Source organism: Ambystoma mexicanum, chromosome 4p (assembly GCF_040938575.1).
Source record: "Ambystoma mexicanum isolate Mex_15411 chromosome 4p, UKY_AmexF1_1, whole genome shotgun sequence".
Taxonomy (NCBI): domain Eukaryota; kingdom Metazoa; phylum Chordata; class Amphibia; order Caudata; family Ambystomatidae; genus Ambystoma; species Ambystoma mexicanum.
The window spans coordinates 112,641,056-112,667,499 of record NC_090927.1 but is presented as its reverse complement, the minus strand read 5'-3'; the positions used below and the strand labels follow the sequence as shown (position 1 = coordinate 112,667,499).

The following is a 26,444-nucleotide window of genomic DNA, read 5'->3' as shown; positions in this document are numbered from 1 at the left end:
TCCATCTTTAGGCCTTCTGGTTCCTCTAAGTGGACAAGGGAGAAATTCGAAGGGTGCATGGATCGTCTTGAAAGGATTATCTCGCTTTCAGAGCATCCTTCCCCTAAAAGATCTTTGGAAGATCCTCTTAAGATCAGCTTCACGTGTCCAAGAAAATCTTGACTCTCAGCCTCTGTCCACCATAAAGAGGTGGTCCAGATGGACGCTTACCAGGACATCTACAGCGAAGAAGACCCTTCCTTCCTGCAGGACTACACTGAGGACCAGGCGGATGCCATGGAAAACTGGGAGGAAACCCAGCAAGTGGAAACAGAGCCGTGGAAGCTCCCCACGCAAGATCAGGACACTGATGTTCTATGCCTGGATTCTCCTCCATCCACCCCGGCTCGCCAGGCCTCGCCTGTAGATGACCAAATGGCCTTCAGTGCCATCTTAAGGAAAGCAGCCGATCACTTTCAGATCACTACTCAAGAGGCGGTACCCGAACAAGACTTTGTGGAGGACATTCTCAAGGAGAAACCCCCCTCAAGCCAAGCCATTCCCCTCCTAAATTCTGTTGAAAGATTGGCCCATTCCCTGGTGATGCCAGCTCAGACCTGGGCAGTGAACCCAAGAGTGGAAAAACCTATTTCAGCCAGCTCCTTCGGACACTCAATATATTAAACGCCACGCCACCCCCGACGCCTTGGTCGTCACTACCACCCGGAAACGGGCAGGATTACCCCTTGCTACGGGGGAGGCACCTCCGGATAAGGAATGTACGCCCTAGGTAAGCGTGTTACCTCGGCAGCTGCATACACCACACACATAGTGAATAACACCACGCTGCTGGCCAGTTATGCAGACGCACAATGGAAACTGTTACAGGAAGGTTTCAAGGATGTTCCTGAACCAGTTAGGTCCAGGCTTTCTCACCATCGTGGCCAAGGGCAGGTAGGTAAACCAGAATATAATCAACACTCTGGACACTGCTGAGACAGCAGGCAGGTCTCTGGGCCAGGGTACTCTACTCAAGTGGCATGCTTGGCTTCATTACTCGGGGTCAAGCCTGAAACGCAGGCCACTCTTATCAACAAACCCATAGAAGAGACCAATCTCTTCTGGAAAGCTGCCGACGATGCCCTGGAGAGAAGGGCCAAGAAAGCGCATGAGACTTAAGTCCTTGCAACAAATTAATCAGAAACCCCCCTCCCCCCCCCCCCCCCCAAGGGGAGGAGGTTCTCGTTGGTCATTTCGAGGGCAGTCCTGTGCAAGTCAGAACTACTACAGCACGGGAAACTATAACTCTGGACAAACATCAGGAAGCCCTGCCTACTACCCACCTAGGGGTCAGCGACGCAGAGAGGTAGAGACGCCAATCCAGAGGAGCCGCAGCCTCTGGTCAGAAATGACCCACAGATCCAGGTCCCCTCCCATGTCACCCCGGTCGGGGGGCGTTTAACATCTTTCGTCACGGCATGGGAGGGAATAACTTCAGACCAGTGGGTTATAAAGACGGTCGCCCATGGGTACTGCGTGGAATTCGCCCGACCACCACGCTCACGGCGCCTCTCACTGTACCATCTGCAGATCCTGAATCAAGAAGTGGAAGCGCTGCTGGGAAAGGATGCCATAGAAGCCGTCCCTATTCTTCAGGTAAACAAGGGTACTTATGCAGTGTACTTCCTTGCACCATGCGCCCTGTTCTAGACCTGCGACCAGCGAACAAATTTATAAAACCTCAAAAGTTTTGTGTGGTAATGCTACAGGAGGTGATCCCACTGTTGATACAGGGGGAACCACATGGCAACATTGGACATGAAAGATGCATGCTTTCATATTTCAATGTTGCCAGCGCACAGGAAATATCTAAGGTTCATGATAGAGGACAGATATTACCTGTTGCGCTCACCTGGTCTCTGCGGGGTTGTTGGGCACGGTTGGAGCTCTCCCTGTAGTTGACTCCCTCAGACCACTTCTCTCCCCCGACAACTGCCACTTCGTGGGCCTGCAAGGCGGAACCTGTTCCGGTGAGAAACAGAGGCTTGAGTGATGGATTCGTGGTTCTCTTCCGCCCTTTCGTGCCAGAATATGGTGTGCAGAAGTTTACCCATGCAGGCTCACCTGATAGTATGTAAGGGCGAGCTCTCCGTCCTGCTTTCCTTCAGCAGGGCCGCTGCGGATGGACCTAGTTACGTCACTGGTCCTGAGTGCGGAGGTCCAAACCGGCTGCTACCGTTCCGTCTTGAAGGTAAGTGTTCTTATGACTTTTGTATTTTCCGTGTCCTTGTAATGACACTTATTATTCGTAAGGGTATGTTGTCCTTTCTTCCCCCTTTAGCAATGAAGATGACCTAGGACCGTGTGATGGCAAAAGGAAGCAGCTCCGGGAATTTCTGAAATTGCACCAAGTTTGTAAGTTATGTTGCTTTAACGGTTAAAGTCTGTGCTTTCGCTCACCTTATGTCTTTTACTCTCTTTGCAGATGCGGCAGGTTGGCGATGGCTGGAGGCCGGTACCTGGTTCCTGATGGTGGTCGGAGACGCAGGTTCGTGTGGAGACGGCACCCGAAGAAGGTCCTAGTCGATGGAATGCGGTACAGATAAGGTTGTTGGAAGTACCTGTCGAGGACTCTGGGAAGGTGAGTATGAATGCGGCCGAGTCGGGAACTGATGGCGAGACTTCCAGCGACGAAGCGATCACAGGTAAGGCTTGCGCTGCGACTGCTGAGAGAAGGCAGATGGCTGTGCTTCTGACGGTGGTGCGATCTCAGTTAAGGCGAGTGAAGCCGCTGTAGAGACGAAGGGGATGACGAGGCCTCCGGTGATGATGGTTGAGGTAGCTGGATGTGCGCCTGTGACTCAGATAGATGGCGAAGGGCTCTGGAGGCTGGGAGCGCACGTGCTGGATCTGGTGAGATGCTTCTGATCTGCGGTGCGCGTTACATTGCTGATAGCGAACTAACGCAAAGCGCCAGTGTTCGGGTGGGGCTGGCTTATATAGCCTGGCCCCAGCCACTCCCTGTAGGCTCCGCCTTGTGGCCCCACCTAGCTCCTCCTTCAGTCTTCTGCATGCACACTGTGGAATGAGCTTGGTGCGATAGGCGCAAAGACTGGGTCCATTGGGACCTTGTTTGTAGTGGAGAGCTAGGCTCTTGCCTAGTGACCATGACAGCACTCCCCCTCAAGGACCCTCGACCGGTGGGTCTCCCCTCTGGTCCTGATTTGGTTGTTATGGTGAAATTGCCCAATGATTCGTGGGGCATGGACGAATTCGGCAGGTTCCCATGTACGGTCCTGGGGCCCGTAGCCCTCCCAGTCCATGAGGTAGTAGAGTTTTAAACGTACCCTTTTGTAGTCCAGGATGTTCTTCACTTCGTATTCCAATTCTCCGGCTATGACCTCCGGTGGTGGTGGTGGTGGTGTTAGAATCCGTGTGTCTTGTTCTACTGGCTTTAAAAGGGAGACATGGAAAACTGGGTGGCCTCGAAAGTTGGGTAGTAAATCTAATTTCATGGCTGCAGGATTTATGATGGCCTTGATAGAAAACGGGCCCAGGTAAATCGGCTGAAAGGCACAGGGTCCTCCTTAAAGGGGAATGTGTTTAGCCGCCAGCCATACTTTGTCCCCAACCTGATACTGTGGGGCCTCCCTCCTGTGTCGATCTGCAAATTTCTTCTGCTGCTCCTTGGCTTTTCTAGGTTCTCGCTGGCTTCCTTAAGGGATTGAGTGATTCTCTGATGCAACAATGTCACTGCTGGCATTTCCAACTCGTCCAGTGGGTCGAAAGAGGATGTTCTTGGGTGCCGACCGTTCATAACTTAGAACGGGGTCTGACCAGTGCTAGTATGACTTGAGTTGTTGTAGGCAAACTCAACCAGAGAATGTCTTTCCAGGAGCCCCCAGTTTGTTGTAGCATGCACCTCAGGTTTTGTTCAAGCGTTTGGTTTGCCTTCTCAGTTTGACTATCGGTCTGGGGGTGGTGACTAGTAGAGAGCCGAAGGTCGATGTGGGCTAGTTCACAGCACCTTTTCCAGAAGGCTGAAACAAACTGGGAACCCCTGTCTGAGACTAATATGGATGGGAATCCATGTAGTCGGGCGAGTTGTTCTAGGAATACTGTAGCCAAAGTAGCGGCGGTAGGAAGTCCTTTCAATGGAATGAAGTGCGCCATCTTGGAGAACAAATCTACCAAGACCAAGATGGTGTAAACCCTTCACAGGGTGGTAGATCGGTGATAAAGTTCATCGATAATGTATGCCATGGTGTTGGTGGCACTTCAAGAGGCCTCAGCAGCCCTGCCGGATTTTGCATTTGGGATTTATTTTGCGCGCAGACACCGCACATGGTAATGAACTGGGTAACGTCTTTCCTCCTGGAGGGCCACTAGTAATTCTTTTGGATTTTGGCTTTAGTCTTGGCGACCCCTGGGTGCCCTTCCACCAAAGACTCATGGTAATTGGCTATAATTTTGGTGCGTAATTCCTTGTCCAGAACATCCAGGGAAAGTTGTTAGTACGGCAGATTATCTTTGATGGAGTATTGGTCTCCCTTACTTATCCACTCCTTCTGGACAGTGGGGTCCATGTGGGCTTGGAGGTCAGTCTGTAATTCTTCCCAGCAGGTAGTAACGGCTATTTGGTGCTAAATCCGCTCCTCGGGGATAATAGCTATGGGATCGAATGGGCTGAAGGCATCCTGGTACTACCATTCTTGACAAGGCATCGGCTTTCCCGTAGCGTACTCCAGGCCGGTAGGTGATCACAAAATCCTATTCCGCAAAGAATAACGCCCAATGGAGTTGGCGAGAGTATTGTGCCTTGGCTGTTTTCAGATAGTAGATTACGATGATCGGTAATGACCGTAACTGTGTGTTTGGCTCCCAAGAGGTAATGCCTCCACGTCTTGAAGGCTCCTTTGATTGCCAGGAGCTCCTTATCGTTTATCGCGTAATTTCGTTCAGGTGCAGAAAACTTGCAGGACCAGAATGCTATAGGATGAAGCTGTCCCGTCTCAGGGTCCTTTTGTGATAAGACCGCCCCCATGGCGATACTGTAGGCATCGGTTTCCACTACGTAAGGTAGGTGAGGCCGAGGGTGTCGCAGTATGGGTGCTGAAGTGAAGGCCTGTTTTAATTCTTGGAAGGCAAGTTCAGCCTCTGCTGACCAAAGGAATTTCTTGTTTTTCTTCAAAAGAGACGTGATCGGGTGGACAATTTGCGAGAATTGTGGTCTAAAGCGTCTAAAGAAGTTAGCAAAGCCCAGTACACTTTGTACCCCTTTGATCGATGTTGGGGAAGGCCATCGAAGAATAGCTTCAACCTTACGTGTGTCCATATGAACTCCTCTTGGAGTAAGCATGAAGCCCAAAAACTCGACCTCTGTGACGTAGAAAGGAACATTTTTCTAGTTTAGCAAACAGTCGGTGCTGGCAGAGTTTTTCCAACACCGCCCTAACGTGGCTCACATGTTCTTCTTTGGACTGTGAATAGATTAAAATATCAATGTAGACAAGGACACAGACATCCAGCAGCTCATGGAGCACATTGTTCATAAAATACTGGAAGGCCGCTGGTGCATTGCATAGCTCAAAGGGCATCACCTGATATACGAAGAGTCCGTATTTGGTCCGGAAAGCGGTCTTCCACTCATCACCGCTTTTAACTGGTCCAAGGTGATAGGCTCCCCCGAAGATCCAGTTTTGAGTAGATTTGAGTGCTTTTTACCTGGTGGAGCAATTCTGGAATGAGCGGCAAAGGGTATCTGTTTATGATAGTTCTTTGGTTCAACGCCCTGTAGTCGATGTACGTTCTAAGGTCATCTTCCTTCTTGGGTATGAAGAGCGCTGAGGAAGCAGGAGACTTGGATGGGCAGTTGAACCCGTTAGCTAGGTACTGGTCTAGGTAGGTTAGCAAGTGCTGGTTCTCTTGTTCTGTCAGGGCATAAATCCGGCTGCATGGGATTTGGGCTCCAGGTATCGGGTCGATCTGGCAATCATAGGGTCGGTGAGGAGGCAAGGTATTTGCCTGTCCTTCTGAAATACATCTTGATAGTCCAAATATTCGGAGGGCAGGGCACCAGCAAGGGCCAGGAGAAGTTTGGTCTCAGTCTTGGGTGGCTGCAAATGACAGGTTTTGGCGCATTCCTGCGGAAAGGTCAGCACTTGTGTTCTCCAGTTGATTCTGGGGTTATGAGCCTCTAGCCACGGCATCCCTAAGATGATTTGGAACTGTGGAGCCCCACTAAGATCAAGAGATATCCTCTCAGTGACCACCTTGACAAATCAGCGTAACCTTTACTGTGTTGCGTTATCGGCCCAGAGGATAGTTGTGAGCCATCCACAGCAGTAACGTTCTCCGCCTGAGGTTTGTGCCGAAGAGGGAGGCCAATTCGTGCGGCTAGGGCCTGATCGATATAGTTACCAACTGCTCCACTGTCTATATACGCCTCAAAGGCGTGCACCTTCGATGGTTGCTGGTGGTGAACTATGAGTACAGGAATGACTAGATGTGAGGTCTGAACTACTTTCTGGTTTTTGCTTGACAAGGGGACCCCTACCCTTGCCGGGCACTGAAGTTTTCCGGAACCGTGTCCTGTTCCTTATCGGTATTATCTGTGGCACCGACAGTTCTCCCTAGGAGGTTTAGTGGGGCAATCCCGAAGGAAATGTCCTGCCTTACCACAGTATAGGCATAGTTGTGCCTTTCTGCGTTTTTCTCTCTCAGCTTTAGATAAAGGGGCCCGCAACCCCCCCCCCCCCCCGATTTGCATTTGTTCAGTGGTTTCGTGGGTCTTGCCTGGATTGTCCCTGGACCTCACATAAACAGGTCTCCCCTCAGACCTAGTGCGGTCCCTCTTACGGCTCTGTAGTCTGTGATCCAGTTGTAAAGTTAGGTTGACTTATTCGGCACAGGCTTCGGGAGGATGGACCACTTGAGCTAGCACATCCTTTAGTTCCCCTCGTAGCCCTCGGTAAAATAACGTAGTCCTTTTCTCCTCAGGCCAGTTGGTTTGTACAATAAGACGATTGAAGGTGGCTATATAGGTCAGTAGATCCTGATTCCCGTGTCAGAGGGACAACAGTTTGTTATCTAAGGCTTGTCCCGGAGTGTGTCTTGCGAACAGTTTCTCCAATTCCTGTTGGAATTCCCCCAAGTTGTGCATTACTGGGTCATTCTGGTTGACCAAAGATATCGACCCATCCACAGCACTGCCTCCTAGATACGAAAGTACAAAAGCCACTTTTGAAGTGGTGTTCAGGAATGCACCTGGGCGGCACAGGAAGTGCAGGCGGACAGATTCATAAATATAGCAAATTTGTTGGGGTCACCTATAAACCGTTCTGGTGGGGCCAGTGGTACCGCCCCTGGGAGTACTACTTGGACTGGTGGTGATGGTGGTGCAGGGGTTCACATTCCCAGGTAACGGGACCTGCCCTGCATGTGATTGAAGCACCTGTCTTTCCAGATCGTTGGTTCGTTCTCGGGCAATGATTAAGGCCCTTCTTAACGAGTTTGTCTCTTGTCTGGAGGCGTGTACTTCAGTCCGTAAATCCCCTAGCAATTGGGCCAACTGGTCGGTCTCAGAGGTATTCATAACGCCCAGGCAGAGGTTCAGAGAGGCTTCGCGTTCTGTTACGCTCACCTGGTCTCTGCGGAGGCGTTGGAACACGGTTGGAGCCCTCCCTGTAGTTGAATCCCTCAGACCACTTCTCTCCCCCGACAACTGCCACTTCGTGGGCCTGAAAGGCGGAACCTTTTCCGGCGAGAAGGTGAGAAACAATGAGGCTTGAGTGGTGGATTTGTGGTTCTCTTCCGCCCTTTCGTGCCAGAATATGGTGCGCAGAAGTTTACCCATGCAGGCTCACCTGATAGTATGTAAGGGTAAGCTCTCCGTCCTGCTTTCCTTCAGCAGGGGCGCTGCGGATGGACTTAGTTACGTCACTGGTCCTGAGTGCGGAGGTCCAGACCGGCTGCAACCGTTCTGTCTTGAAGGTAAGTGTTCTTATGACTTTCGTACTTTCCGTGTCCTTGTAATGACACTTATTGTTCGTAAGGGTATGTTGTCCTTTCTCCCCCTTTAAGCAATGAAGATTACTCAGGAGTGCATGATGGCAAAAGGAAGCAGATCTGGGAATTTCTACCACTGGTAAGTAAGCAGTGATTTCTGAGATTGCACCAAGTTCATAAGTTATGCCGCTTCAACGGTTAAAGTCTGTGCTTTCTCACCTTATAGCTTTTACGCTCTTTGCAGATGCGGCAGGTTGGCGATGGCTGGAGGCCGGTACCTGGTTCCTAATGGTGGTCGGAGATGCAGGTTCGCGCGGAGACAGCACCCGAAGAGGTCCTAGTCGATGGAATGCGGTACAGGTAAGGTTGTTGGAAGTACCTGTCGAGGACTCCGGGAAGGGGAGTATGAATGCGGCCGAGTCTGGAGCTGATGGCGAGATAACAATCGACGAAGTGATCACAGGTAAGGCTTACACTGCGACCGCTGAGAGAAGGCAGATGGCTGTGCTTCAGACGGTGGTGCGATCTCAGGTAAGGCGAGCGCAGCGACTGTAGAGATGAAGGGGATGACGAGGCCTCCGGTGATGCTTTCCAGGTAAGATGGTTGAGGTGGCTGGATCTGCGCGCATTGACTCGGATAGATGGCGAAGGGCTCCGGAGGCTGGGAGTGCACGTGCTGGAGCTGATGAGAGGCTTCTGATCTGCGGTGAGCGTTACGTTGCGTTACGATAGCAAACTAACGCAAAGCGCCAGTGTTCGGTGGGGCTGGCTTATATAGCCTGGCCCCAGCCACTCCCTGTAGGCTCTGCCTCGTGGCCCCAACTAGCTCCTCCTTCAGTCTTCTGCACGTGCCTTCTTGGTGAAAATCAGGCCCTGCCCGGCCTTGCTGCACGTGTCCCTGATGTGTGCTAAGCACACTGTGGAATGAGCTTGGTGCCATAGGCGCCAAGACTGGGTCCATTGGGACCTTGTTTGTGGTGGAGAGCTAGGTTCTTGCCTAGTGACCATGACATTACCAATTCAAAGTGCTCCCCTTCGACATCGCCTCGGTGCCATGGGTGTTTACGAAGGTCCTGGCAGTAGCGGCAGCAGACCTGCGCAGACAGTCTAGTCCCCAGTCAAGTAAAACATTTTCTGGGGGCTCTAATCCGGACGAAGGACGGCCTCGTCTTCCCCTCCAACGAGAGGGTTCAGAACATGCTTTTTCAGATCCCTCAATATGTAACCAGTCGCGAGGCGACGGTACGCAAAGCCATGCGCTTGCTAGGTATGATGGCGTCATGCATATACTTGGTTTCCCACGCGCAGCTGCGCATGTTTCCCATGCAAGAGTGGCTCAACAGCCAGTGGTGTCAGGCCAGCGGACAATGGGAAGGTCTGGTAGTTGTCTCGCCAGCCCTTGTTCTCTCTCTGCAGTGGTGGTCGGGAGAAAACCTCCTGAAGGGGAAAAACTTCACCGCCCCTGCAGTGGAAGCCACTTTCACGACAGACGCATCGCTCCCGATGTGAGCAGCTCACTTGCTTCAGCAGACATCGCATGGAGTGTGGTCCCGACAAGTAGCATCCAACCATATCAATCTGCTAGAGCTATTAGCGGTGTTCAAGGCACTGAAAGCCTTTTAGACACAACTACAAGGGAAGACAGTGCTGGTTCTGACAAGACGGCACCACAGCCATTTATGACCTGAACAACGAAGGGGACACTCACTCTCCAGGGCTAACCTGTCCCAAAACATTTGGAAGTTCCATGGGAACTCAAACTCAATCTTCTGGCAGACGTGCTCAGCAGAGATTTCCCTCTGTCCATATAATACGAATGGCGTCTGCACGAAGACATTGTGTCCAACGTCTTCGCAGAATGGGGATTCCCAGAGATCGACCTGTTCCCCCCCAGAACCGCTCCAAGGGAACGGACTCTGAATAACATGGTCACGAAAATTTGTTTTCACTCCCCCATTTCCCCCCTCCACCCCCCCCCCCCGCCCCGACTCCCCTAGTCAACAAGTTAGCAAGTTAATGCACAAGATGCACCAGGAACCAGTCACCATGATATTGGTAGCCCCGCCAACACTGGTTCGTTCATCTAATGGAAATGTCCCTCTCCCCACCAGTGAAACTACCCTGCCCGTACAACATGTTGTCTCAGGACAGGGGGCGGGGCGGAGACCCTACACCCATGCCCACAAACTTTGAATTTAGCAGCCTGGCTCCTGAGGTCATAGAGTTTGGACACCTTCCGCTCCCTCAGAGGTGCTTGAACATTCTCAGGGAAGCTAGGAAACCTAACACCCGCTATTGCTATTCCTGCAAATGGAAACGGTTTGTCATCTGGTGTAATGTAAGGGCGTCAATCCCATCGATTGCTCACCCACGCACATTGTGCTGTACCTAACCCATTTGTTAGGCACAGGGATGGTTTTCAATTTCCTAAAGGTTCATCTTGCTGCTCTCTCAGCCTACACCACGTCACAACAGAAGGTGTTGTGGTGGAAAATACCAGTGATGAAAGCTTTTATGGAAGGGGTTAAGAGGATTCATCCCCCCCATTTCTCACCCAGCTCCTAGATGGGATCTGAATTTGTGGTTTTAACCAGACTCATGGGACCTCCCTTTTAGCCAATGCTTAAAGCAAGTCTAAAAGACCTTATTTACAAGACAGCCTTCCTAGTGGCTATCACTTCTATTAGAAGGGTTAGCGAACTACAGGCCCTTTCAGTCCTAGACCCTTTCGTTACAGTCCACAGGGATAAAGTAGTTTTGCGCACTCATCCCCGATTTGCGCCTAAATTCATCTCGAAGTTCCATGTGAACCAATCGATCGAACTACCTACCTTTTTCCAGAATCCCATTAGCATGGCCGAAAGAAGCCTACACACACTAGATGTGCGCAGAGCAGTCATGTTTTACCTGGAAAGAACGAATCTACTGAGGAAAACAGACCAATTTTACGTTTCAGTGGCAGCTGGTAGAGAAGGGGATCCTGTCTCTAAATCGGCTATCTCAAGGTGGATTGTCAAATGTATCACACTGTGTTTCTCTCTTGCTAAGAGATAACTGCCCTTCAAGCCTAGAGCACACTACTCGGGGCACTGGGGCTTCCATAGCATTCATTGCAAATGTTCCCCTAGAGTCCATTTGTAAAGCGGCAACCTGGAGTTCTGTACACGCCTTTACAAAACAATATTGTCTAGACACTCCTTCTCGGTCTGATTATCAGGTGAGACAGGCAGTACGAAGACATATTTTCTCTACTGTTCCTTCTCACAACCCACCCCCAACTCTGGGTACTACTCTCTAGTCTATGCACAGCATGTGATTCTAAGCAGATTAACAAGCATCAGAAGACATGCATTACTCACCGTTTCTGATGATTGTATCTGCTTAGATTCATATGCGCCCTCCCTACCTCCCCGCTCGGGGTGGAAGGAACATAGACGTCTTACTACTTTCTCTCTTCATATACTCGCTCACAATAGCCTTGGGATCCCCATGGCAGAAAAAATACAATCAGAGGGACCTCGGCGCGTGAGGGATTTTGGGTACACTACACGTCACGATGGGGATAGTGTTACAGACAAGCCTATGCCGAAGTCTCCTTTCGGTCCCCGAAAGACAAGATGCAATACTCTGCGGTTACCACTGGATGTCAGACCATATGCCCAGCATGTGAATCTAAGCAGATACAATCATCAGAAATGCTATTACAGTGAGTAATGCATGTCTTATTTATATAGCGCCTTTATCCAAATCGCTTCGATATCGGCCTTTCTCCCCCTGGAGACACCCTTTCAGGGGCCATGCATCACAAGGGACAGCCACCCCTGCAGCGCGCCCCTACCCCCTCAGCATTTCCCAAAACAACTGAGTGGACCCCAGAGTTTCGATGGGGTTATGAGCAGAATGCCCTGCTTTGTGCACTTCATGGTCAAGCACCCTGAGGAACTTAATCTTCAGGGCATACACAAAAGGGAGTGACTAGGGATGAACCAATTGCTAAAAAGCCACGTCTGGACACTTCACAGCCCAGCACTTTCACCTTGATCTTTATATTATAGACCACTCGGGTTCTCAGGATCTTGGATCTCAGGACGATCAATGAGACCAGTATGGCCAGGACCAATACTATGACCATGATATTGTCTACTTCATCCAGTCACCAGACAATCATGACCATCCACTGGCTGACCCCCACCCCCCTATGTCGACAGTCCGCTCCACTATAATGAGCTACTTCTTATGGCCGCCCAACATTTCAAAGTAGAGACCCAGGAGGCGCAAGTTGACAGATTTTGTGGAGGACATTCTAGGAGACAAGAAATCCACCACACAATGTATCACCCTCCTACAATCTATCCAAAGGCATATTCAGCCTTCTCTTATACTGTCAGGTAAAGATTTGGGGTAGTACCCTTAGTGTGCACTACAACAACCTGAGCCTCCTGGCAATAGGGACCCAACCTTTGATAGAAGTCTGAACCACACAGGTTGGTAGTGTAGCCTAGCAACCGGGCTTATTTTAAGAGGGGTCAATGTGAGCAGTAATGCAGTTACAGAGAGATTCACAGTGACAAGTATTCAAATAAACACTTAAACTAAAGGTTTCTTGATAAAACAATTAATTTATTTACCAGTCATTTAAACAAGCCTTCTTCAGAAGGAACAATATGAAAGTAACACTCAAATATACTTCAGGAATCAACACTTAGGTTTCCTAGATTCAGTAACATCCCATTGGGGATGACTCGCAGACAATTCCTACACCCTCAGGTGACATAAATAACTAAGACTTGTGGTCATTAACATAGAAATGTTACATATAGGATAGGCCGCGAGTGTATAAAAAGAAGGGTTAAACAGAATAAACAAGAGGGCTCTATTTCTTTAAGCAGGCTACTTTTGAGCCCCCCCCCCCTAATGCAGAGTAAGTTAACCCCTTCCTGGAAGGATAGGTGCAACACAACAGAGGAGGGAAAGGGAACCAGGCTAAGCCAATGTTGATGTCAATGGAGCCAATTGAAGGGGAGTAAGTCTTTGCACAATGGTTTTAGAAGTCTTTGAAGAAAGAAGAATCAAATGTAGGGCCACAAGCTGGGAGACTTGTGAAGTAGAAGAGCAAACAAATCTACAGTGAGAGGTAAATTCTCTCACACTTTACAGTACCTTTGGTTTGAAGAAAAGATGCAGCGGATGACCTCTGTTCCTGTGCAGCTCTGCAGATCCTGTTGTTCCTGGGCCTCAGTCGTGGGGACAAGAGGACGACTTCTGGGGACTCCTGCACCACAACCGTCCGTAACCGGCAAACTTCAAATAAGTGGCACTTTCGTGTTTCAGCTCCTTGTGTCTACCGTAAACAGCAACACCGCAGTTCCTGGCTGTCGAACTGGGCCTTTCTTGCTTCTGGGGTGCCACACTCTGTTAAGGGGGCTCAGGCCTGGTCAGTCCTGCTTCATGGGAGTCCGGAGGATCTTCCTGGAGCTCTAGGCCAGCTTAAAAGCAACACACACAAACTAGTGTTCCTCTCCCTGGCTATACGGTTTCTAGCAACACTGCAGCAATTCAACCAGCTCTGAGACAGATGTCCAGGTGGCATACTTTGGAGTTGATTGGTCCCACCAACTCAAGGGGAGAAGTCGTCTTTGCAGAGCTTCTCTGTCGAGGCAAACTTGGAGCTTCAGCACAGCAGCAGGGCTTCACCGGGCCAACCAACGGTGCAGGAGTTGCAGCAGGCGTCTTCTTCCAGTTCTTCTTTGGATTCCTTCGTCCAGTGGTAGACTCTGCCTTCCAGCTAAAAAGACTCACCTTTTATTCAGTTCTCTCCCATTCATTCCAGCCTAGCTGTCACTCACCCAGCAGGGTGGCTGTCCTTGCCGGAGTTTGTCAGACTCCAGAAACCCGAATAAATAGTCAAGATCACAAGAACAAATACATGAGTGGGAAAAGGTCTCTCTCTCTCTCCAGGTTAAAATTTAAAGTGCTAGAGTCCAGCAAAAGTGCTAGGGGTCTCTAATGTAGAGAGGAATTGGCACATTTCTGAGAATTCTCCCCAACATACACCAAGCCTTAAAAGAGCGGTCAACTCATGCATCAAGAGAATATTCAGGCTAGCACCCATCGACCCTCGGTACATCAGAGGTCCGCTTAAATCCAATTCCTTGGTTGTCGCCACTACAAGGACCGGGACGGGGCACACCTCTGACCATTGCGTAGGCCCAGCCTGATGGAGAAAGCAAAAAGATCTATGCCTTTGGCAGGAAAGTGGCTTACTCGGCAGCCTACCAAACTAGAATACCCAACAATACCACCTTCCTGGCTAGTGTTGGGGAGGATTTTCATTTAAGTGCTTCACTCCTCCCACCTTAGAGACCCCGAGCTCTCTTGCTGGACATTAGGACCTTTTATATTATCTGGTTCCTTTTTGTTTTTGGAGTCTGACAAACTCCATGGGCATCTACTTTTTGTACGGTGGCACACCGCACCTTCAGTGCAGTGTCAGAGAAATACTTTAGATTTCTCTTAAGGTTTAAATACCTTTTCTTGGGTGTACTACAGTTCCCAAGAATTGTAAAGTGAAATTGACTTTACTTACCTTTTCTCTTTGTAGGTCGAGCACACCCCCATCTTATGTGGAGTGATGGGGGGGGGGGGTTTACTCAGTACCTTTTCCTACTTACCCATATAACGTTCTGTATGTTATCCTCACTACTTTAATTGGCTGGTGGCTGTGGTTTAATGTTCCTACCATTGTGCTTCTCTACTGCAGGCTGAATCCTCAGCTGCGGCTGCAGTATAGCACCCATGGGTGACCATTGTGTCACAATGGCCCTGGTCTTCTTTATTCGCCATTTCTTGTTGGTGAGGTCTTTCTTGGGTATTACTCAGCGCGCCAAACCAGGTTCAACCTTTTTGTAAGTCTGGCTGCTCAGTCACACTACCAATTTATGTAGTACAGACCTGACGGGGGTCGCATTACTCATTTCGCGCCCACGTATGGGAGGGCATAACATCAGACCATTGGGTGTTATCGATTCACATGCGACCCTCCTGCCTACCCTGGCTCTTCTTTTGGCTTGTACCGCCTCACATGCGCTTGCCAAAATCTTAAGATGGCCGACAGGGGAGGAGCCAAGGGAGATGTTACTATTGGCTGTGGGCAGTATGACCCAAAAGTGACTATACTAGAGCACAAAAGGAAATGAAAGTTTGTTTAGTTTAAACTGCTATGTGTTGCCGAGGATTCCCAGCCTGATGACGCGAAAAATGATGGATACCAAAGCTAGAGAACCGGAGTTACAGGTAAGTAACTTATTCCTGGCGGTCACAGCTGTGACTGTTATCCGAGCAGAACAGATCTCACAAGCTGCAGCTCTATCAGGCAGCATAGATGGGTGGAAACCCTTTTTTTGGAGGCGGCTTGGATTGCTTTTAGTGTGCCTTGAAGAAGCTTTGAAACGGGATGGGTGGGCCATGGAACGCATGCTCAGTTGCTTTAATGTGCTGCTTGCCTAGGTGTCCAATGATTGTGTTTTTATTTTGTATGCACAGATGTCTCACCTCTTCAATGTAGCACACACTTTGCGCATGATGGTGCAAAAGGAGCGGAGCCTCGACATTCTGAAGGTGAGCTGCTCACACAGGCAGTCTTTGATTTTGTCAAGCCAGAGGCAACTAGAGCCCTTTCCAGCCAGTCCATGAAGCTTGCATATATTTGGTTTGGGTTTATAAATGGGGTTACTGTAGAACAGGATGTACCATTGCTTCCCATGTAAAAGTAGATACTTTTGATGTAGAATATACATTTTAGAAAACAGCTTGTGGACAGTCAAGAGATATTCCAGAATCTGCTTTTGGAGGGATAAGGGGATATTCCATGATATTCAAATTCCTAATTTTTGTTAACGCAAAAACATCCAGCCTATAATCTAGATCGTACAGCTCAAGCCTAACTTATTTTATTTTTAGTTGAATCGAATAGCCTTCCAGTACTAGTAGGGAGAGGGGGGTATGGCATTGCATAGATGCACCTTTCCTTGTTGATGCTCAAATGTCTCCTTATTTGGGCTGTCTCCTCTCTTAACACAGGGTAAGGTGATGGCCTCCATGTTTTATGAAGTCAGCACCAGGACATGCAGCTCGTTCTCATCAGCCATGTATCGTCTGGGAGGTTCAGTGATCAGCTTCTCTGAGTCAACGTCGTCTGCACAAAAAGGAGAGACCTTGGTGGATTCCGTGCAGACCATGAGCTGCTACGCTGATGTGATGGTGCTGCGACATCCCCAGCCGGGGGCGGTAGAGGTACAGACATGTACAAGAAACCGGTCCATTCTTGAAGGAAATGCAAGGTTTTGCCGCAACAGATTTTGCCAAAAATAAATGTGTGGGGTTGGGGCTAGGGCTAATGTAGGGGGATAAAAGGAGGGCTGCAGCCCCCCATAGATATTTGCTGCAAAATCAAAACGTATTAAAAAAATCGATAAATCTACTACACTGCGAAAAAAAATCCCCAAAATGACTTGGCACATTTTTTAAGAGGCCAGTCTCGATAAAAATTACTTGCTCGCTGTGTGTGGTTCTGTCGGCCTGTCTTGCTGGCTCAGCACCACACTCTCCCTTCCCCCTCCTGGCTCTCTATATCTATTCATAGGCATATATCTATTCTACCTAGATTCATATGTATACTAAATGTTCAGTGATGGAGTATACTGGTTCTACTTTATTCGCAAATATTTAGTTGCAAAAAACATTTTGGCTAAAGCTCCGAGATCCATGTACTCTATTTGAAAGAATCTTACACCATCCTTACTAAAGCCTGTCTCTTGTGTGGCTACGTCTCATAAGCCGATATATGCCTGTTGGATAGGTACTATGGTGATACAATGGCCAACAACCTTTTTAGAAAGTAGTATACACTAATAGGTGTGAATCTGGACCCTGCTCCATTGCGACCCCACTGGACATCAACCCATTATCCATCAAACGTGCAGAAAAAATGGAAAGGGGCTTTTTTTCCAGAGAGTGTAACTTAATCCCTTTGCTATCTTGTGGAGCTCCTATTTTATTTTTTGTAAAATTATTTTGTTGTACGTATTTAGAAGTGGCAATATGTAACTTCATAGAGATATTTAGATGCAAATGGATACTGTAAGTTACAGAATTTACCAATATGTGACTTGTCTTGTTGGGACTGTGGCCTGGTAATGGCGCCTCAGCCGCCTTTGTAGTGAAGAGGTGATGATACATGCCGTTTAACGGTTTTGTTCATTCTTTTTGTCCAGCTTGCTGCACAAAACTGTCGGAAACCTGTGATTAATGCCGGAGACGGGGTGGGCGAGCACCCCACGCAGGCTTTGTTGGATGTCTTTACCATCCGGGAAGAGCTTGGGACAGTCAATGGGATGACGGTGAGTGTTATGAAGTGATGGTAGGTGACATTTCGGGGGAATCCAACTTGTTTCCACTTGTGTTTAACCCACTTAGTGCAGGCGCTATTATTTTTGTGAGTGCCTGTCATACAGAAACTAGTATTGTGCTGACTGGTGAGGCATTAATCGTCACACTGAATATTGCTTCCTGCTGTATCCTTGTTAGGGTGAACATCCTAAAGTGTGATTGCCATTGGGGTCAGTGACTCGCCTGACATTTGTGCTTTTTCCCCTTGCAGTTCACCTGCCTTTCTTTCCCCAGGACCTCCCAATCCATTCCCTCACTGACAATGCTTTTCTACTATGTTAGGTAAGATTTTCATATCGATGATAAATCTTCCTGACCTGCGTCAACCCCAGAACATTTAGTTTTGACTAGGTAACTATTTTACCTTGTCCCTAGGTGAAGGGAATCTCTTTCCCCTCTTACCTGGGCTTTGACACTTTTTTCTTTTTATGAGTGACCTTTTTATGTCTCGCCATTGGTTTCCTACAACCTGGGTTGCTCCTATGGGCTCCTCTGTTAATTTCTTTCATGTACTTGGGTGAACTACAGTTTGCAAGTAGTAAAGAGGGATTTTCATCCCCCTTTACGTTTTATTTTTTTTAAAATCTTTATTTTTGGTATTTAACAGACCGAACAATTACACACCCACATTAGGGTGGATTATCAACTTTGCGCCGTTAACTTAGACCCTTTCCATCCCCCTCCCCGTGCTCCCAGACCCCCCCCCCCGCCGCCACAAGGCCGCCCGCCCCCCCCCCCCGCCGCCACAAGGCCGATATGCTGGTGGGCAACAATTAGCCCTACTGAGTCCTCGCACCGGGGATTATTGGCCTGACTTCAGACTGTATCTGGGTGCGTTGCCTGACTCCGAAGTGCCTGTTGAGGAGGTTTCTTCTTCATTTATCAGAAAAGTTATCAGCGGGCCCCAGATGTCGGGCGGGCGCGCGTGCTGAGGAAGAAGTTTAATGAAGTCTGCCTCTACATCCTGGTAATAGAGTAGGTCCTTTCGCCAGGCTGTGTAGGACAGAGGGGGGCCGTGGCCCCATGCCAGGGCGACTCTCCTGCGGGCCAGTGTTAGTAGGACTCCGGCCAGTTTCCTCGAAGGAGCGGATAGCAGTCTGGTCATCCCCAGCAGGGCTGCCGCGCATCTCGGTTGTATTGCTTCTCCCACGATTGCCGTTGACGTATCTAGCACCCTGTTCCAGAAGGGGGCTACCTCAGGGCATTCCCATGCCAAGTGTATAAAGCTCGCGGCTATGGTTCTGCATCTCTTGCACTCTGCCTGGATGTCGGGATGGTGTTTGATAGCTTTTTCCGGTGTGTAGTATGTTTGGTGAAGGAAATTGAAATGAATAAGTTTGAATTAAGTGCAATTTTCTGAGTCTGATTCAATATGTGACTCCAATCTGCGTCTGTTATATTTGTATTTAGCGCTTTTTCCCATCTGGTTTTCGCGGGGGGGGGGGGTGTTCCAGTAGTTAGTTTTGTATATTTCCGACACCAACCTGCCGTCTCCTTGTGCTTGAATGACATCGTGCAGCAATTGCCACGTAGGTGGTTGTCGCGGGAAGTCTGGTAGGTGGGTCTGCAGGGTGTTGCGAGTTCGGAAGTAGAGGAACACATCTAGCGCAGTGTTGCCCCATTTCTGTTTGGCTTGGTCTGCTGTTATGAAACCCTCTTCTGTGAATAGATCCCCTAGGGATCGTATATGCAGTTTATCAACCCACTGGTGAAACACTTTCTCTGATGTCAGAGGAATTCCAGGGATAGATTTGACTGGCAAGAGGGGAGAGTACCTTGTGTGCACCCACAACTTCTTCGCCACAGTCCTCCAGACCTTGTATGTTGTGAGCATCACGTTCATCGTGCGATTGGGAACGGGGAGCTGGGCGAAGACCACTGCAGTCAGGAGGTTGGGAGTCACTAGGGCTCGTTCCACCTGTACATGAGGGCGGATTGTTTGCGTAGCATACCAGTGGCTGAGGTACTGTGCTTGGGCTGCCCAGAAATATCCTTCAAGGTCAGGGAGGGCCAGGCCGCCGCTGGACACGGGGAGTGTCAGTATCGCATACGCCACTCTAGCTGGTTTGCCAGCCCAGAGTAACTCAAGGACCAATCTTTTGAGCCTTTTCAAGAAGGATTGTGGTAGTAACAGCGGTATATTGTTGAAGAGGTACAGTAATTTTGGCAACACTACCATTTTGACTAATGAGGTTCTGCCCCAGAGTCTCAGTGGGAGTGTCTTCCAGCGAGAAACCTTGTTGTGCAGGGACTTGAGCACCTCTTCATAGTTATCCCGGAACACTACTTGATGGTCCAGCGACGGCTGGATCCCCAGATATCAAACCCCGACGGTTCTCCACGTGAGTCCGAAGTCATCGGCAAACTGTTTCGTGTCTCGGGTCATTGGGAAGACTGATTTTGAATGATTGATTTTCAATCCGGAGGCCGCCCCAAATTTGATGACTTCCCGCATGACTGGGTTCAGATTAACCTCTGTGTCACGTATATATAGGGCCACGTCATCGGCGTATAGAGATACTATGAGCTTGTGTGGGCCAATGATGAGACCCCTCTGTTGACAGAGTTCCCGCAGATTGGAGGCTAGTGGCTCCATTACCAGAGCGAATATTAGTGCCGAAAGAGGGCACTCTTGTCTTGTGCCACGCTGTAGGTTTATTAAGGGTGATTTTGCCGTGCCCACTACGATATTAGCTTGTGGATTGGTGTATAGGAGGGAGACAAGCTTGATGAAGTGAGCCCCCAACCCCATCCTGGTGAGAACCAGGAACATAAACGGCCACTCCACCGAATCAAACGCCTTTTCTGCGTCTAACAGGACTGCAATTGCTTGGTCTGCTGGGTCAAGAGCCTCGATGATTCCAAACATTCTTCGGATGCCGAAGGTCGTATTGCGGCCTGGTATAAAGCCCGCTTGGTCAGCTAGCACCAGGGCAGGCATCAGGGGCATCAATCTATTCGCTAGGATTTTGGCAAGGATTTTATTGTCCAGGTTAAGCAGTGAGATCGGGCGGTATGAAGCGCATTCTTCCGGTGGTTTTCCTGATTTGTGTAGTAGAATGACATTGGCTCGCGGGAGGAGTGAGGAAGGGACCCACGCTCCAACGCTTCCTCATATACTGCTGACAACAGGGGGGGCCAGGGTTTCTGCAAAGGCTTTATAGAATTCACCCGTTAGGCCGTCAGGGCCTGGTGCCTTGGAGGATGGTAGGGTTTTTATAGCTGCTCGGATCTCTTCCTGTGAAATCAGTTAATTCAGAGGTTCGCGTAGCTGATGCTCGACCCAATAGAGTTCAGTGTCTTCTAAGTATTTCAGAGGGAGGTTCGAGTCTTTCGGGAGCCTGGCGCTGTAGAGATCTTGGTAAAAAAAGCCTAAATTCTTCTGCTATCTTTTCATCCGTGTGGACTTCCTCTCCTTGCCTGGTTCTGATCTTTTCGATTTGGGACTGCTTGTTGTCGGCTCTGATTAGATTTGCCAGTAGAGCTCCTGGTTTCTGGCCCTCACCATATTGACGGACTTGGCTGGTGCGGTATAGAAACTTAACCTCACGTTCCGCTGCAGCGTTGAATTTCTGCAGTTCGCTTTTTATAGCGACTGCTGACTGCAGGTTGGTTTTGTTCGGATTCTGGATCTCGAGTTGCTTCAATTTTTTTTCGCTGGTTGTAAGCTCGCTCCTAATAAGTTTGCGAATGCCATTTTCTTTGGCGAGGCAGACTCCTCTGATGAAGCATTTTAAGGATTCCCAGATTGTGCCTGCTGAGGTGACCGACCCCAGGTTGGCCTCCAGGAACACGTCGATCTCCTCTTAGTTCGGATGCAAAGACCTCGTCCTGAAGTGATCCCTGTTTAAAGCGCCAACGCTGTAGCGACGGAGCAGGGTTGGCTGGTTTGAGCTTAAGGAGGATTGGTGAGTGGTCTGAGAGTGTTCTCTGGTGGATGGAGCACTGGCCGCATAATACGGGGGCGTTTGTTGAGGTGAAGAAGTAGTCAATCCTGGAGCTTGTATTGTGGACTGTCGAGTGAAAGGTGTATTCACGCTGATCCCCATTAGAGACTCTCCACGAGTCTTGTAAATCAAATGCTTTACAAATTTCTTTTATCTGGAGACTGGCCTTGGAGGGTGGATGTTGAGTGGTCGTCGATCTGTCTCTTATAGGATCTATCGCCGTGTTCATGTCTCCGCCCCAGACGATTGTTGCCGGGTTGAGCGACGAGAGCTGTGTTAACACCCAGAAAAAGGTGTCGGGGCCATCTATATTCGGAGCATAAGAATTAACAAAGGTCACTTTCTGACCTGCGATAATGCCGCTCACCAATAGTGCTCTGCCTTCGTCGTCTTTTGCCGTGTGTAGTAGCCGGAAACTGAGCCGCCTGTGTATAAGGATGGCGACTCCTCTCGAGTATGTGGAGTCAGATGAAAAATATCTGTGACAGCCCTTAGCTTTTGGCCTACTGGTGGTCTTTCCCTTGAGTAAAATGATTCTCTTGAATCAATGCTACGTCCACTTCGTGGCGCCTTAGGTATTGCAGAATTTTCCTGGATTTAGCCGGAATGTTGCCGCCTCTTATATTCCACGTTAGAACATTGAATGGGGCGACTTAGATTTTATATCGAGCCGTGTTTCTGGTTTCATGGGTTGCGAAGGTCTGCCCGTATTTGAGCTTTCGTCGGGGTCTTCGCTCCCGGGCTGTGGGCCCCGGTGCGGTGACTGGTTCGGCAGGGAGTTGGCAGGGAGTTGGCAAGGAGCTGGATAGTCGTGATCCGGTGGCGCTTAACTTTCTCCTTAACATCGAGGGGCTCGAACTACGGGCTAACCTCAACAGGCCCGAAACGTAACTCTCCCCTGGGCGGGCAACCCCAAACTGGCCCGCCGGGAGTTTCTGAATTACCCAACACAAAACCAAGAAGGCCCATGGAGTCGCCATGCCGAGGCGTTAGATCACACCCCGAATGTACCGACTCAACGTAGGCAAACAGTAACTGAACAGTAGCTGTGCTGGGGGCACCTGGGGCCTCCCAAGTGACCTTGCCCCGACTCGTACTGCTGTAAATGAACTGGTTTACTCTGCGCTGCTGTGCCGCATTTTGTGCGTAGCTTTGAAGTGCCTTTTAAGGAGGATTCCTGGGGTTCCTGTCTCTTTGAGGTCTGGGGCGAGCCTGGTTCTGATCTGGGAGACCTAGGCGATCCAGGAACAGATTTGCTTCGTCTGGGGTTTGGAAGAACTGGACCTTCCCCTCGTGCTGGATTCTCAAGCGTGCTGGATAGAGCATTGAATACGGCAGTTGGTTGTTACGGAGTCTCTGTTTGACACTAGCAAATGTTTTCCTTTGTAACTACTGCTGGGGAAAAGTCAGGATAAAAGTGGATTGTGTCCCCGTCGTAGCTTAGCTCGCCCTTTTCCCTGGCGAGACGGAGCAGGGCATTGCGATCTCTGTAATTCAGCAACCTCGTATTATTGGCCTGGGAGGAGCGCCTGGAGCTGGTCTCGTCGCGGGAATCCTGTGGGCTCTCTCAATACTAAATAGTTGGGACAAGGCCTCACGGCCAAATAGATTGGTGCATAGAGATTCCACAAAGTCTTCCATTTTCTCCTGCGTTTGCTGTTCTCTCGGGCGAGGTTGAGCGTAATAGGAGATTTAGCGGGAGTACAGGAGTAGGGTGGGGGGGTCGGCTCTCGTCGTATATGGAGGCCTCCTCCGCTGGCGCAGATTGCATGATAGGTTTCGTAGCAGGACTGATGTGTGACGAGGGATGCCCGCCCTATGGGCTGTCATGGGCCGCCTTTGATAGATGACCGGGATGTTTAACGTTGGGCCTTTCGGGCAAATCTAGCGCAGGAGGAGGAGGAGGTGGGGGTAGTCTAATGTCCTTATCCGTGTGTAGTAGTACAGGGTACCTCAAGCGCTCCGAGCGCACGGGTGTGTTAACAATCCATGACTGGCGGGGGCTGGTGTGTAAGTTTAGCTTGGGGAGCGGGTTCCCCACCCCTCGGGACAGCTCCTGGGGAGAGTCGCAGTCTCTCCACCCCTCCTTACCTCCCGGCAGCCTCTGGGACGCCACCAACTGGGCACGCTCTCCTAATGCTTCTCCTGACCGGGCTCCGATCGCCGGACGGGCTCGGTGGAAGAGGCCGGGCTCAGATGAAGAGGCTGCTGGGGGCACAGCCGCACGCCAACTCCTCGCGTCGTTGCTGCTCCCTCTGGTTCTTCACCGCCTTCTTCAGCGGGGGGGTGAGGCTACGCTCCACGGCCCACGGCTGGGAAGCCGGCTGCCGGAGCAGATGGGGGCGGACGATGAAGCCGCCCAATCCACCGACTGTTGTCTCCGCTGCACGTGGGGGAGAGAGGGAAGTCAGGATCACCCAATGGTTAGTCACCGGCCGGGGCACGTTCTTCGGCCCGCTGCTGATCTTTCGCCCTCTCTCTGGGCACACACTCCGTAGACCGCACGGGAGGTGCTCGATGTAGTTAGACTGGCCGGCCCTGGGAGCGTGGAGTCGAGTGGGCCGGCCCTGCGCTGTTCGGCCGTCGGGCCGCTTCGGCCGATTTTCGGGCAGGGAGCGCCGATTTTCCTCCAAATTTCGGGAGAGTGTTGTTAAGGAGGCTGGCACTTCAGGGACAGGGGTTCCGGGACACAGCAGCGCCAGGATCCGCAGGATCAGGCAGGATTGATGCGGGGCTACACGGGAGCTGAGACTTAAGCAGCCATCTTGGATGGCCCTCTAGCGCCCTCAGTCCCTTTACGTTTTATATAGCGAGCCAGCAAACACCATCTTATGTGGAGAGCTGGCGGGATAAAATGTATCCCCTTTCTTACCTGGTAACATTTTTTTACAATTGCAAGTTTCCTTGAATTGCTGGTGGCAGTGTAACTACTGTTATGACTTTTTAGACTTCATTACTTTCAGGCTGGTAATTCAGCCTCGGTAATTTGCAGAAAGGCCACTATTTTGCTAAAAAAATAATTGCCATTTCTTGTGTGCTTGCTGGTTTGAGGGTCTTCCCCTGCCATTGTAGGTGGGTACGACCTCAGTGGCTGTTTAGTCTTCAGCAGGGATCCTGTGAATTCCTAGCCAAGGCTCCAGAGTGTCTGGAAAGGCAGGAAGCGAGGGAGGAGTCCAAAACTCTGCAGCCCTTTGTCTTGCTCCTTGCCTGAAATGAGCAATCTCCAATTTGGGGGTGGGGGGCTGGCTGCCCTGATTGGACCTCCAGACCGCTCCTTGTTGTGAAATTCAGGGAGCGAATGCAGGAGTTGTGCCGTAGCTCCTGATAAACACTCCGAACCAGGAATTGGTGACAGGTCAACCACTGGAGCTGAAACTGAAGGGGAAGATGAAAAATCAACAGCTGTATCGATTTACAGCACTGTAACCAGAGCCTGCTGTTACCCTTCCTTCCAATCGACGAGGGGATTCCGAAAAGGACGACCCAGAGCCTGGTGAGATCCACGACTCGAAGACCTTCATTTTTAGCCATCCCACGTTGTGCTGCGAGCTTTGCCGAGATGTAATACCCTGGGAGCTCGAGCCATTGTGTGCTGCAAAAATCGAGGTGAAACTTTGGTGGCATCCTGCTGGACCTCCAGAGACTTGAATTGAGTCTGAAAAGTCCCCTTACCAGAGTGCTGGACCTTACAAACGACGAACGATGTTTATTTATAGTGAATGAATGAATATTTTATGTATAGCGTGCCTATACAAGTGTTTCAAGGCGTGACAAGGCATGGGAAGGGAACAAGAAACAATCTGACTAGGCCCAGTGACATCGAGGTTTGTGCAAGTGCAGGGAGGGAGGGAGAGGGAGAAGTGCCAGGGGAAGGGGAGGGGAGAAGGGCCAGACATAGGATCAACAAGCACAAACAAAACAAGAAAAAGAAAACTGACAAGAATCTGACGTTCGATATTCTGTCTTCTGGCTCCTGAAAAGGGCACAAAAACCACAGAGCTGCATCCAGCCATGAAGAAACTCTTGCATGGAGCCTCTTCTGTGCGACTAAAGCATTTGAAGATCCTCTTGCCTAGGGCCTTCCCCATGATCCCTGCTGCAAAAGTCATTCATGTCCCATCTTAATGATGAAGGAATTTAAGGACTGGGTTGTTGGCTGCAGATCCTGAAGTCTTGCTGCAACTCTTCTTCCATGATAAGGTACTGTGTTGGCTGGGGTATTTGTAAAGCTTTGGGTGTTATTGTGATTGGAAGTCCTCTCATCCAGTTCAACCAGGCCCGCCCACTGCTGGAATCTGCCTAGGGTGTCTGCTCAGAAGTCCCTGGACCCTCAACTAACCCCAAAGTGAAAGTTTGCTTGGTCACTCTACCTTAAGAACTCTGACTTCTGCTATTTCTGTGCCTTCCTGAACTGTCTGTGCCCCCCTTCTGCCACTGAGGAACAATCCTGCTCCAAGAATACGGGAGACATTCTAAGGGTTGGACCTGTTGCCTAGAAAAGAGAACAAACTCCTGCGCGCCGAAAAAAAGTTTTGAAGTTCAGGAAAGGGGTGAAGACTATTGTTTGAGTGATTCTTTCTTCCTGCTCGCTCTCATCAAACCTTTCTGTCCTCTTCTGCCTTTACTTTCTGCGCCCTGATGCCTACGGGCTCCGGCGCATTATAAATGGACAAATAAAATAAGTTTACTTTCTTGTAAATGAGTTGGTTGGTAACTCTGAGAGTGAACAGTAACACACGTTCTTACTTAGCTTGAATATGTGTTGTGCCATTCTGAAAAGTATATACATAAGGTTAATTTACTCACCTGTTGAATTGATTGTGCCTCTTCCCCAAACGTAATGCTGTTGGCTTCACTTTACTATTCCTGTTGGGATATAAATGTATGAGTGCCCCACTTGGGTCTTGCTTCCCCTGACTTGCTGTTAGCCTGTCTAGAATAAGTCTGCCTTAGGTTATACTTACTTTTTAAAGGAGCGACCAGCAACTTAAAAGATATGTAGGTTTTACTTGCCTTGAGGTAGCTGTGTGCCAACCTAAAATAAGTGAGTTATTGCTTATTTCA

At 49.8% G+C, this 26,444-nt stretch overlaps 1 protein-coding gene across 5 annotated transcripts in view; it reads left to right on the top strand.

Annotated features, from left to right (window-relative positions):
* CAD (carbamoyl-phosphate synthetase 2, aspartate transcarbamylase, and dihydroorotase) overlaps window positions 1-26,444 on the top strand; it is a 425,465-nt gene that overhangs the window by 375,997 nt on the left and 23,024 nt on the right. For all 5 annotated transcript variants that reach the window (XM_069605502.1, XM_069605501.1, XM_069605500.1 and 2 more), the window contains 3 exons: window positions 15,529-15,603; window positions 16,066-16,278; window positions 17,259-17,384. In XM_069605502.1, the coding sequence (XP_069461603.1) occupies window positions 15,529-15,603; window positions 16,066-16,278; window positions 17,259-17,384 (414 nt within the window). The remainder of the gene's footprint in view (window positions 1-15,528; window positions 15,604-16,065; window positions 16,279-17,258; window positions 17,385-26,444) is intronic.